Source organism: Phocoena phocoena, chromosome 1 (assembly GCF_963924675.1).
Source record: "Phocoena phocoena chromosome 1, mPhoPho1.1, whole genome shotgun sequence".
In the NCBI taxonomy this organism is placed as follows: Eukaryota; Metazoa; Chordata; class Mammalia; order Artiodactyla; family Phocoenidae; genus Phocoena; species Phocoena phocoena.
Window position 1 is genome coordinate 155,977,645 of NC_089219.1, and position 14,388 is coordinate 155,992,032.

General features: G+C 43.3%; 1 protein-coding gene across 1 annotated transcript; it reads left to right on the forward strand.

Annotated features, from left to right (window-relative positions):
* Positions 1-833: 833 nt before the first annotated feature.
* LOC136118291 (sex comb on midleg-like protein 1) lies at positions 834-1,766 on the forward strand. Its single transcript, XM_065871590.1, has one exon. The coding sequence runs from the start codon at positions 834-836 to the stop codon at positions 1,764-1,766; it is 933 nt and encodes a 310-aa protein (XP_065727662.1).
* The last annotated feature ends 12,622 nt before the right edge of the window (positions 1,767-14,388 follow it).

Here is a 14,388-nt window from a genome sequence, read left to right on the forward strand (position 1 = left end):
TTCAGTTGGTCCATTACATATCAGAGGTGAATTTATAAAACTATACTTCCCTTTACACTTACTTTGTTTTGTTTTGTTTCCCTTGAAGTATAGTTGATTGACAATGTTGTGTTTCAGGTGTACAGCCAAGTGATTCAGATATATATATATTTCTTTTTCAGATCCTTTTCCTTTATAGGTTATTACAAGGTATTGAATATAGTTGCCTGTGCTATACAGCAGGACCTCGTAGTTTATTTACTTTATATATAGTATACACTTACTTTCTGTGATCCACGCTGGTCAGACCACATAATTATTTTCACTTCTGATATAATTTTTTCCGGTCCAACCTCAAATCTTTGATAAGAAGATATTTTAAAATAAGTTTCGCATGTGTGTGCTCTAAATCCAACAGTAGTTATTAGAGATATGATTTTGCACTAGGTATTCCTCCCTTTTTTGTTCTTGGCCGACCAATTGAAAATTAGTTTTTATTTTCTGGTTGATTTGCTAGATGTTTATGACTATAATAAAAGTCTTAAATTTTGTCTCATATCTTAAAACACAATCTGAATTAGCAATGGATATTGTGCTATACATAGGGGCTGTGATATAAATATAGTTTCTAACTTCAAAAACATATAACCTAGAGAGGCGCCGTCCGTTGCTACCTGCGTCCGGCGCCCTCCGGAGGCCGATTTGGCGGGCTCTGCGCCAGCAAAGGCCTGTCAGGAATTGAAGATTTACCAGTCCTACATGGCCAAGGAGTTTCGCAAATAACCCGCCAGCAAGTTTAAAAATAATTAGGCCCAACTCAGAGAAAGCAGAGTTGCTCTGGTTGCACAAAAAAGATGTCTAGCTGCTCCAGTGAAGTCGATGTGGTCATCTATTATGCTATTCAAAAACTGGATAAGAAGTTTGATGTTATGCATGCAAAGGTTACAAAAATCAACCGTCTACGTGTGAAGTCATGGTTGCAAAATCGTAAGCCACTTGGATATACATTTAAAGATTATAATTACCTGCTTTCTAAAAAGATCAGATACCAGAAAATGAGGAAGAAGCGGTGTCTCTCTGCATCGCCTTGCCCTAAAAGTTATAGCCCCACTATTCCAGTACAAAGGCCGGAAAATGATTCCCAGAGCAACCCTCTAGAAGCACCTTTTGAGTCCCGGATGCCTCTGGATCTGGAGCAAGGCCTTAGCCTGAGCCCGACGGTCCCCTCCACCTACCGCAGGCATTCCTACCAGGAGTACTACTCGCCCGAGGACCCCACGCAGGGCTCCTCCAGTCCAGAGGCCCACAACACCTGCAGTCTTTTCTTAGACACCCAGTCCACTGCAGTCGAGCCTGCAACCGTGCTGACCCAGAGTGAACGCAGTCCAGCACATAGCCCTGACATGATGACCTACCCAGCTTTACTGGAAAACAATAGATTCAGCCAGGCTGGCTCACCTCTCTACGTCCCGACCAGCTTCGCTCCAAGTTCACCAGTTGGAAGTGACCCGGGTGTCCTCAAACAGAGCCTCCCTGATGACCCTTCAACCTGGTCTGTGGATGAAGTGATCCTGTTTCTGAAATACCTAGATCCTCAGTTATCAAGCGCCCTCGCCGACCTCTTCATGCAACATGACATTGATGGGAAAGCTCTGCTACTGCTCAAGAACGACATGATGATGAAGTACATGGGGCTTAAGCTGGGGACAGCTCTGAAGCTGTGCCACTACATTGAAATGCTTAAAGACAGACAGATACCTCAACAATTTAAAAAGTGTGTAGATTAGATTGGACTTAATTCTAGGGAGACCAATGCCACCTTTTCTCTCTGCCCTTAGAAGTTTTTGTTGTGTAGAAGGTTCCTCTAAAATACGGTGTATCCAAAATCACAGAACCCTGGGACAGTCCAGTCTACTCCTTTAGAAGCCATTTAACATGTTAGCACTAGCATAGTCAAACTGGTGGTTTGTTCTTTTCATTATTTTCCTTGCATAGTTTACAGATAGTTAGTTACACTTCATGCAGGAAAACAGAGAAACACCTTTGATTTTGGTTAATGTTTATATGTAAAACCAAAACAGCCAAATCCCAAAGGGGAAAGTAGTCAGGGAGGGATTGACGGGTTCTCTAATGAAAAAAATCATAAGGTAGATAGTCATTTTATGCAAGAGATATTACACTACAAGGGTGGGTTGGATGGAGTCTGACTATATTCTTTTCAATTAATATGTTTTATTTTTAAACTTCCTTATTTTGTCTAAGCTTCAACATTTAACTAGGCATTCATTGTTCACATCTCCATGAAGATGCCTGTGTCCAAGTTTTTTAAACATGTGTTTTATTATCTGTTTATTCCTCATATGGGTACTGTTTCATATTTATATTTTGTTCTGTATCTGAAGTAGCCACACAAGTAAATCTTTTTTTTAATTTAAAATGGCACTTTACACTTCCACAGAGGTAAAGATCAACTCTACATATAGTGAGTTTTTTATTCTGTAAAACATATGCACATCGTTTGACATCACTGGTACCTCTCAGCTCACACTTCAGGGTTTCCATACAGGGAAGTTCTGTCTTGTGCAATGTTTCTAGTTAATTTCCTTTCTGAGCCATTTATCCTACTAAACTTTGGAAGGTACATCAGTTCTGATTTGTCATTTTAAACTTTATTTTAAAAATCAGAACTTTCACATGGAACATGTTCATTGTTGTTTTATTTATTACATCATTATATTGTATAATATTTAGTGTAATGTTATAAGCTATGAGAAATGGTGCTAATTGTATTAGCCATTTGTTATAAATGCCAGTAAGATGTTCACCATGGGTAAGATTGTACGTTTTCTTTTTAGAAAACCAAGTGTACTTTATAAGCAAATGCAACTATTTACTGGGCGTATATGATTTAAAGGGCTTTTTCATCCATGTTATTTCTTTTGTCTTATAAGACAAGATTCTAATTTAAACTTGTCCTTCTTTCAAACTGTCAGCGTGAAGATGCTGTGCCACTTGAACAGTCCTCAGGTGTTTGTTAAACACTATGTTTTACAGTTTTTAGATTTTAAAATATAATAAAGTTTAATAACCGCAAAAAAAAAAAAAAAACATATAACCTAGAAGGGAACACAGACACATATGCAGCAATTATGGTAACTGCATTTGTTTACTAAGTGAAATGGATAAAGTGCTAGCGAGCCTTGAACAGGCAAATCAGCTGCAAAAATAGATGCGCAGTTCTTTAAAAATATTTTTAACATTTTTCCAGGTACATGTAGAATATAACTTAGCATAAAAACAGTATGGGTTTGAGGATATGGGGAGGGGGAAGGTTAAGCTGTGACAAAGAGAGTGGCATGGACATATATACACTACCAAACGTAAAATAGATAGCTAGTGGGAAGCAGCCGCTTAGCACAGGGAGATCAGCTCGGTGCTTGGTGACCACCTGGATGGGTGGGATAGGGAGGGTGGGTGGGAGACAAAAGAGGGAGGGGTTATGGGGATGTATGTATATGTATAGGTGATTCACTTTGTTATAAAGCAGAAACTAACACACCATTGTAAAGCAATTATACTCCAATAAAGACGTTAAAAATAAATAAGTAAAAGAAAAAAAAATTAAAGAATTAATTAAATTAAAAAATTTAAAAAAATAAAGAAATTCTCTCATCCTGGATTCAAGAGAAGGGATGAAGTAAAAGGATGAGGAAGAACAAGAGGAGGAAATGTGAGCGTGGAGAGGGTAGGAGGAAGAGCAGAAGGCAAATAAGTGTATGTGCTTCCCTTGCCATCCCTGACTTTTTTTTTTTTTTTTGGCGCTTCAGGAAAACCCAAAAGCCAGAGAAGAGCAGAGAGGTGCTCACCACTGCATGTGAACAAAAAGGTGAAGAGAAGAGAATGGTGGTAATCTGCGCAGGCAACTGGAGGATGACCTGAGTGCATCTCGCCAGGGAACGGTCCCCGTTCCATAGAATCCCTGAATATGCCAGGCTTTTATGTTTAGATGGGGGGCCGAAGGTGTCTGTGGGGTCCCCACATACATCACTCCTGGAGGTGTTGTTCCCATTGTGTTCTTTGTAAAGAGTGTCCCTGGTGAGGTTCAACATCTCCCTCTGCAGGACCCAGCCTTGCCCTCCCAACCCGCCAAGGTCAGCAGGCAACATCCCCAGTTAATCACCAGGTGTAGTGAGATATCTGGAGTGGCCCTGGTACCCCCCAGTTCAGGCCTCCTGGGGTAAGGGTGAGAAGGACAGAGGCACCGGGGCTTCTTCTCAAGCAAGCAGACAGCTCACCTGGCCCAGCGCTGCTGCATCCCTGTGGGCACGCAGTAGCCCTGGCATCCGGTAGGGGACACTGCAGGATCCACACCTGCCTGGGATTTGCCCAACCCCTGGGGACCCCTCAGCCTCTGTGGAGCCCCCCTGAAGGGCCTGGGTCACCTCATGGCACCATTTCTCAACCTGAGGTTCTATAGCTTTTTCATAGATGTGTAAAAATTGAATACAACACACACACAAAATGAAGGCAATTCAAAGCAATGCTAATTTAGGGTGAGTTAAAGGGCCAGGATTCCAAATTAATTATGACCTTAAAATTAGATAACAAATACATCTGGTTTTATTACACGCTGAAAAGCAGTGTCTTCTACAAACTTTTCATGTTGGGATGCAGCAAAGCTATAGAATTTATGATTCTATGACCACAGCATCAGGATATTTTTAAATTAAAAAGCACAGGCAAGTTTGGCTGGGGTGTTAAAGAAAGAAAAACGATTATTAGGGGGAAAGGGAACATTGCGGTTCTCTGCCCACTTCCACTGTGCTGGTCTCATGATGGGCCGTGTTGCGTGTAGGCTGGAGGGACAGGGTCACTACTGCCACCTGTGTCATCAGACCTCCCACTCCTCACAGCGCCCAGGTGGGAGGGACCCACACTTTTCACCCTGGAGCCCCAGAGCCTCCCCTTTCCTCTGCATCACTTTCACTGTTCAGGGGACCAGTCGCTTGAACGCCGCCCGGCCAAATGCCCAGGTTAAATCGCCCCTGTAGGACAGGTCTCTCTGCTACCAGAACACACTTGGCAAAGAGCAGCAAACAGGCCCCAGTGCCCTGGGGATGTGAGCCCTGGGGATGTCAGGGCCCAAAGTCACTTGCAGGGTCTGAGTAGCCCCCTGGGTCCCACACACCGACCCCAGGGAGCCCACCTCCCCACTGACTCCAGTCCCTGCCTTTGTGTGCTAGGTTTTGGTCTGACACCTGTGAAGACTGTGACCTGGAGGCCTCAGCCTGAGACTCAGAGGGGATGGAGCTTGTGCAGCGTCTGGCAGCTTAAATGAGACACGAGGCCAAGGAAGCAGGGCCGCCTCTCTGCTCCCCCTCCGCTCCTGAGTCAGCTAGTGAGTGCTGCCCTTCCTGTCGGAGCTGTACAGATTTAGCATAAATTTTAGATATATGTCTTATTTTTAACAATGAAAGGCTGTTACATCAAGCAAAATTGATCTCCTCTTTTTTTTTTTTAAACATTTCTATGTAAAATAACACACAAGTATAGAAAAGCACCCTCCGCAAAGGGAGGGCTCAGTGAATTACAATGGGCGCTCCACTCTGGGGAGCAGTAGTTTTTCCCTCTGGAAGCCCAGATGCTTCAGAGAAGCTCCTCTCAGCTTCCTTCCTCTGACCCGACCTCCACAGTGGAAATCCCAAAGGGACTGGGTTCTCCCAGCCCTCCAGCACCCTCCACTACTTTCTGGTTGTGCTGCCACACTCATTTTGAGTTGTTTGTTTGTAAATCACTGCACTTGGAATATACATGGAGTAACTGATTTCGTTCTTATAACCGAATAAGTTAGCACTTATTCTTCTCCCCTTCTACAGGGGGCAGCCAGGGTGCTGGGGACGTCCTGTATATTGAACTGGGTGTTGGTAACAGATGTGTTTATATTTACAAGGAACCCTAAAGCTCTATGCTTAAGACCTGTGCCCTGTACAATACACCAAGTAAACTTCAATTAGAAAGAGATGCCAAAAAAATTTCCCCACAAAACAAACTTCAGGGCCAGGTGGCTTCCTCTGATTTCTACCAAACATTGAAGACAGAAACGATGCCCGTCTCCTACACACTCTTCCAGAGAACAGATACAGAGGGAACACACCCGCACTGCTTTCATCGGACCAGAATACTGATGTCATACCAGCAGCAGATATTACAGGACAGGAGAAATGACAGGCTAAACACTTCTGAATGTCGATGTCAAAATCTAAAAGCAAATATTAGCAGTCTAAATCTAGAGGTTTTCAGAAAGGAAGGAAAGTGGGATTTCGTGGCGGTATTTGCAGTGGTTGATGTGGACAGGATCACTGGGTGTTTGGGCGCTGCCTGGGAACGTGGAGAGAAGGGACAATGCCATCGGGTTAGTGGAATGAACATTTGGTGACAGAGATTAGGAGGGCCTGGGTCATCCTCAGAGACAGTCCTGGGATGGGGTCTCTAGGCTGTGGCTATGGAGGAGTCCCTCTAGAAGGGCATGGGCCTCTCTCCTGTGCCACTGCAGGGTCTAGGGATGGCTGAGGAGTTTGTAGGGGCTGGATTTTGATGAGGAAGGATGAGCAGGGAAGGTGCGCCCTCAGAGCCAGTGCAGCCACGGCCCCTCCCCAGCCAGGCCGTAGCCCAGGCTACTCAGACAGTTGCTCACATCAATAGTCAGGTGACAGCGGGGCACGCCAGCTTCACCCACTAAACCACCAAGCACAGCCCAGCAGGCCACTGTCCTCATTAATCAGCACTAACTGTGCATCCAGGGCTGGTTGTTGAAGACCAAGCTAATTTGTTAGAGACGTGGCGTGTGGGCAACTGGCTTGGAGAGACCAGGGCTCTGAGCCACGTGGAGACAAGCCGACCACTGGTCAGACCACCAGGAGGCTCACCCAGTGTGTGAAGACGCTGAGGGAGGAGGGACGTAGATGGGACCCCCTGATCCTTCAAGGGACCTTCTTTCAGGGATGTTTAAGAGCTGTGGGGTCAGGGATCAACATGTAAGGGAGGCAGCAGGTCAGGCATGGGCCCTCCTGTTGGCTCAGACCCCTCCTGTCCTTGGAGCAACCATGGGGCAGGCAGGAGGATTGGGGGGATGGAGGGAGGGGAGCCCTGGGTTCAGGAGTCCAGAGCACCATCTAGAGGATTCAGGGGTTCAGGGATTTCGGTCCCAGGGAACCAACTACATTCCTGTCCCACATGCATCTGTCATCAGCTTTGCGACTCCGGGAAAGTCACTTAAAATCTCAACATTTTAGTGCCATGTACCATAAAATATGGCTCACAGCACCTGCCATGAGTTCCCCACGGGGCTGATGTGGGGATCACAGGAGATGATGACAGATATTCTTCACAAGCTCTAAAGCATCACACCCATAACCTTCCCCACTCCCCTGCCCTGTGGCATCCAGGTCCCCTCTCTGGAGGCAGCACTACCACATTTCTTGCTTATTCTTCCAGACATTTAATGTTTGAACACTTAGGTAGCACTTATGAAGTAACCATCATTTTTCATCAGGGTCTACCTGATTTGCTGGATTAAGCTTCATCATGTAATACTAATAAGTGGACCCTATTAACATTTCCACTATCACAGAACAAGGAACTGAGGACAGAGGGTCTGCATAACTTTCCCAGGTTCATGTGGCTTCTGGTATGATTTGAATCCAGACCATCAGGCCCCAGCCCCCACTCTGTCGGTCACTGTGCTGTGCTCCCTTTCTATATTATCTCACTAAATAAAGTCATGTCCCCGTGCAGTCAGCCTGCTGGCTATTTTAAGGGCACACCACATTGCAACACCCTCTTCTCAGCCCAGCTTCGATTCACTTGACTCCCCTAGACTCCCCTAGGAGGCTGGTGAACAAAGAGAACAGACGTGTGACCTGGGAATGAATTGACACCTCTGCATGGTCTTCTCCCAGCAACATATCAATAGTTCTCTCAGTTTTTGTTGTGTTTTCCAGGATCATGACTCGGGTACCAAGAAGAAAAGGAAGATTATAAAGGAATCGAACACAGGATGTACAAGAATGTCATCTGTGATCAAGATAATCTGCTGGCCATCCGCAGCGGTGGTTCAGGCACATCAGAATCAGCATCTGGCCAAACAACAGGGTAGGGACACAAATAGCACCCCCACTAACCACTCCATTGAAGGTACTGTGGAACTAATACCAGCAAGTAGATTCAGGAGCAGTGGCTGTAGTTTGTACAGCAGAGCCTGGATCTGGCTGAGGGAGGATTGGGCAGGGAAGGTGCCCACTCAGAGCCCGTGCAGCCACTGCCCGCTCTTTGCCAGGCCTTAGTCCAAGCTGCTCAGACGATTGGTCAGTCTCAAGTCAGTGAGACCCTGGGGGCCTGTAACCTTCATCTGTTAAGCCACCAAAACACCAGCCCAGTAGACCCTGTTCCCAGCTAATGAATATTAACTGCTCATCATCCGGGTTTGATCAGTTGAAGATGATGCTAATTCTCTGTGCAACTGTCATGTGGGCAGTTGGTTTGGAATGTCCTGCGTTTTGAGTCAGTTAGGGAGTCAAGTAGACTACTGGTCATTCAGGGTGGTCACCTGACCACCAGGAAGCCTCACTGCAAATCAGCTGCTAGAATCAAGTGCTGAGGGGGAAGGGAGGGGAGATGCACACATATTTGGATACCCCGGTCCATCAGGTGGTCTGCATTTGGGGGAAAGACACTGTATTTGGGGTCAGGGATTGAAACGTAGAGCCAGGAGGTGGGTCCAGATTTGAGCCCTTCTCTTGGGCCAGGCACCTCCTCCGAGTACCAGCTGTCTCCCTGCAGCAATCCTTGGGGCAGGAGGATGTGGGAAAGGGAGTGAGGAGAGCTCTTGGTTTGTGTATCCAGGGCATGATCTCATGTCCATGTGTTCAGGAATCTCTATCCCTCCCCTGCCTCAGACCCATCACTCATCAGTGTTGTGACGCTGGACAAGTTACTCAATCTGTCTAAATTTCAGTGCCCTGAACCATAAAATATAGGTCACAGCCCCTACTCTGCCCACCCCACGGTGCATCACAAGAAATAATATTCTTTCCATGAGCTCTAAAACTTCTTACTCATGTCATCAATGCGAAAAAGTAGGCTCTATCCTCCTATTTGTAGCCTCCTAGGTGCCCTTTCTGGAGACAACCTACTTATTCTTCCAGGCATTTAATACTTGAACATTTATGTAGGTAGCACTTATGAAGTACCCATCATTTTTCTTCAGGCTTTGTATTTACTAATTTTTCGCCTCAGAACATAATACGAATAAGCAGGTCCTACTACTATTTCCGTATCCCTGGCCAGGGAACTGAGAAACAGAAGGGCTAAGTAACTAACCTTCCCAGGTACACATGGCGTTCAAATAGGATTTGATTTCAGGCCATCAGGCACCAGCACCCATACTCTCCCTCATTGTGTTGTGCTGACTTTGTACTTGTCTCATGTAAATAAAGTTATTTTCCCCATGTGATCAGCCTGTTGGGTATTTTAAGTGCACGCTAAAATGCAAGGTCCATCTTCATAAGCCCCACTTTGATTCAGGGGACTCCCCGGGCAGCTAGTAATAAGGAGATCTGAAGTTTCACCTGTGAATAAGTTAAGACTTTTGCCAGGAAGATGTCAACACCTCTCACTATTGTGTATGTATTTCCTAGGAACTTGTTTCAGGACTATGAAGAGAAAAAGACAAGGATTCAAACCAAGGATACATATGGGGATTGATCCTCCGTGAAGAAAATATACTGGCTGGCCCTCACCGTCATTCAACAGCTCAAAATGAACATCTAGTCCCAAAGGGTTGAGCCTCAAATATCATCCCATACAAGCCACTCCATTGAAGTCACTGTGAGAATTCCATCCTGAAACTGATCAAGAGTAATGACTATAAAAATGTTGTCATATTATCTTTTGATTGAGATATAATTCACAGTCCATCAATTCACATTTTTTTTTAACTGTGTGATTCAGCTGCTTTTAGTGTACTCAGGTTTTGCAATCAACATCTCTAATTCCAGTACATTTTCATCATCCCCAAGAGAAACCTCATACCTAGTATCAGTCATTCTCATTCTGTCCTCCCCTTTCACCCCAGCCCTGGGTCTTTCTGTCTCTATTGATTTTCCTATGCTGGACCTTTCATATGAATAGAACCACACAATATGTGGACTTCTGTGTCTGACTTTTGCAGTAAGCAAAATGTATTCAAGGTGCATCCAGGTTGTAGCATGTATCTGTCCTTCACCCTTTTAATGGCTGAATAGTATTCATTGTATGGATATAACACATTTTATTTTTCCATTCCTCAGTTGGAGAATAGTTGGGTTGTTTCCACTCTTTGGCTATTATGAATAATGATACGACAACATAACACTCATGTACAAGTTTTTGTGTGAACATATGTTTTTTATTTCTCCTGGACATATACCTGGGAGTGGAGTTCCTGGGCCATATTGTATCTCTGTGTTGAACTTTTTGAGGAACGGCCAAACTATTTTCTTTTTCATATTTGCACCAGCAATGCTTGAAAGTGCCAGTTTCCCCACATCATTGCCAACCCTTGTTTTTAAAAAAATTATATGGCACAATAGTGGGTATGAAGTGGTATCTCACTGTGGTTTCAGTTTGCATAATTTTGACTAATAATTTTGGACATGTTTTCATGTGCTTATTGGCAATTTGTGTCTTCTTTGGAGCAGTATCTATGCAGATTCTTTTTCTCATTTTTAAAATTTGGTTATTTGACATTTTATTGTTGAGTTGCCAGTGTTCTTTACATATTCTGAATACTAGGCTTTATCAGATATATGACTTGCAAACATTTTGCTTCATTCTGAAGGTTGTATTATGTCTTTCTTGATGGTGTTCTTTGAAACACAAAGGATTTTAATTTTGATAAAGTCCAATTTCTTTTTCCTTTTGTTGTCTGTGCTTTTGCTATCATATTTAAGAGTTCATTGCCAAATCCAAGACTATGAAGATTTATCCCTTTTTTTCTTCAGAAATTTGTATAGTTTAGCTCTTATATTTAACTCTTTGATCCATTTTAAATTCAGTCTATTTTGTCTGATATTGGTATAGACACTCCTGCTCTCTTGGTTACTATTTGAGTTTTCTCACTGAGTTTGGAATTCCCTTTTCTATCCTTTAACTTTCAACCTACTTGAGTCTTTTGATCTCAAGTAAGTCTCTTGTAGAGAGCATATAGTTGGATCATGTTTTTACCTATTCCGCCAATCTCTGTATTTTGATTGGAGAGTTTAATGCATTTACATTTAAAGTAATTGCTGACCAAAAAAATACTTATTTCTGCTATTGTGCTGTTTCTTTTCCATCTGCCCAAAGCTTTTTTGCCCCTCATTTCCTGCATTCCTCTCTTTCGTTGTGTGTGTTTAGCTGATTTCTTACAATAAAATATTTAAATTACTTTCTCACTTCCTTTTGGGAATATTCTATAGCTATTTTCTTTGTGTTTACCATGGGGATTACCTTTAACATCCTAAAATTAAAACACTCTAATTTGAACTTATACCAGGTTAAACTCAACAACATCCAAGTTCTTGAAGCTAAAAGAGCATCCTACTGTCTCAATGCAAAAGACCTTCTCCAAGACACACTGCAGTTTCTGCCTGGCTGGGACATTGCCCCAGAGTGGCGTTAAGTTGAAGGAGTCGAAGGAGGCATACATTTCCATCCTCTGGATCACTGCTCACCAAAAAATACATAATGCCAGGCACATATGTAATTTTGAATTTTCTAATGAACACACCAGGAAAATGAAAATGGTGAAGTCAATGTAAATAATAGATTTTTAATTCAGTATCTGCAAAGTGTTAGAATGTTTACATGTGGCACGAGAAATGTGGTCATATTACGAGGGCTTGAGAGCCACATGGGGCAAGATAGAGGACAAACAGCATGCACTTGAAACTCTAAGAAGTGAACGCTAACAGGCAGATGGGGCCTGGAAGTCCAAAGTTGAATAACAGCTCCTAACAGGGTGATTATGGTGGGTTTTTTTCCTGCCTCTGTCTCCCAGCTTACGCAAGGCACGCAAAGTCCAGCAGCAGCTGAAAGTTAAAACCATGGGATCAACCTTTTATTTCTAGCCAGACAAGTGAGAAAGTGGGGGGCTTGCATGTTGAGGAGTGAGGGGGTCACCCCCATTGGTCTTTTTCTCCCCAGTTACCACATCTCCCCTGCAACCTCCGTGATGGCAGAGGCCTTCACTGAGAAATGGCCTGTGTCTCTGGACAAAGGAACAGGTTAAGAGGCTCCTATTGCCTGAAGAGTGTGGGGGCATGCCCATTATTTTCCTTTCTTTTCTCTTGCTATTTCACCTGAAAGGTCTACCTGGTCATAGGGAACTGCATGACAGCATGGCGGCTTAAACACTTTAAGGAACATGTAGGAGGGGCCCCTGAAGCCTGAGAATGTGGGTAGAATTCCAAAGAGGAGAGAGCTAAAGGAGGAGACTATTTAGGTCTGTGTATGAGCCCACATAAGGCCTGGGATCCCCCTGAGCCTCATGCACAGACAGAGCCAACGAGGCAGAGTAGAGGCTTGCAGAAGTGAACTACAGTATAAGCTGCCACTCAATTCCGAGATGAACCCCTGAGTGGTACGTGCACCTTGTGGACACAAACAGCACAGCAGTGTCCTGAAAACTGCACCAAGACTGGAACAACTCAGAAGACAAGGCACAATACCTATTTGACCATAGGTTCATGAATTGCTTAATAAAAACCACAGAAAAAGAAAAAGTATCAATCTCCTGAGGATTTTAATAGGAACCAGAGTCTCGAAACATAATAAGCAAACTTTCCAGGATACCACCCAAAATCACACAACGGAGCATACAAAGAACCAGGAAAATGTGACAAATTCTCAAGAGAAATATGCAATCAACAGACCCAGCCCTGAAATAACCCACATGGAGGAATTAGCAGACAAAGCATCCATTACAACCATGCTCAATGAGTTAAAGGTAAATCCTCTTGAAATTAATGGAAAGAAGTTCTTCACTGAGAAGTACAAACTATGAAAAAGAAGCAAATGGAAAGTTTAGAACTTAACATGCAATATCCAAAAGCAAACATTCACTGGATGGGCTGAATAACAGAACAGAGAAAACAGAAGAAAGATTCAGAAAACTTATGGATCAATAGAAATGGCACAATCTGAAAAACAAAGAGGATACATGACTGAACAAAAATTAAGTCTCAGAGACATGTGAAACAATATTGCAAGTTCTACCTTTTGTGCCGTTGGAGGGTCTGAAGGAAAGGTGCATAAGAAAATATATGAGGAAAAGAATAGTTGAAAACGTCACTGATTTCGAGACACAGACCTAAGCTCAGAAAGCCTCACCCTGACACACAATCTGATAAAAAAGCCAAGGTGAAGAATAATCTTGAAAGCAGTCAAGGAAACTGACCTGTTATACATCACAGAATGTCAACTTGAAGGACTGTGATTTCTCATCAGAAAACAGAGACCAGAAAAGAATGGAATAACATCTTTAAAGTATTAAAGGAAAAGACCAAACCAGAATATGATATCCTTAAAGCAAGGATATCCTTAAAGACTGAAAGCCAAACAAAAGCCAAAATGAAGTCTGATGGAGATGAGAGAAAACTAAGAGAATTCATCACCAGACAGTTTGCTATAAAAATATTACATGAAAGGAACTTCTTCAGGCTGAAGTGAAACGACACAAGAAAGAAGTAAGCTTGCAACTTCAGGAACAAAGGAAGGGCAACAAAAATGGCAAGTATCTGGAAAAATTATCCTCTTACATTATTTTATATATGTATGACTTTTTTTTTTTTTTTTTGGGCCACGCCTGCGTGGGCTGTGGGATCTTAGTTCCTACCTACCAGGGACTGAACCCGGGGCCCCAGCAGTGAAAGGGCTGAGTCCTAACCACTGGACAGCCAGGGAATTCCCTGTATATGTGTGAAAAAAGGATACCACAGTCTCAGAGGGTGGCGTTGAAGTCATATAAAGGTGACACATATGACAGCTATAACAAAGAGTGGAAGGTAAAAGAATCTATATGGATGTAAGCCTTCTGAATTTTATTTAATTGGTAAAATATTAACTCTAGACTGTGAAACAATACGTATACATAGTGTTATTCCAAGAACAATTAAAAAATGACAAACTCAAGAAAATTGGATAACCTCAATAGTCCTATATTTAGGAATTGTGGACAAGATAGCTAAAACATTCACATATGTGTTTTGTGAAAAGTTTTTCTCTTGGTTAACTGCCTAGGAGTGGGTTTTGGGGTCATATGGTAAGTATGGCCCTCTCAGCCAGCCCTGGCCACCACTTCAGGTGTCACCCCAGCAGGATCTGGATGGTGTG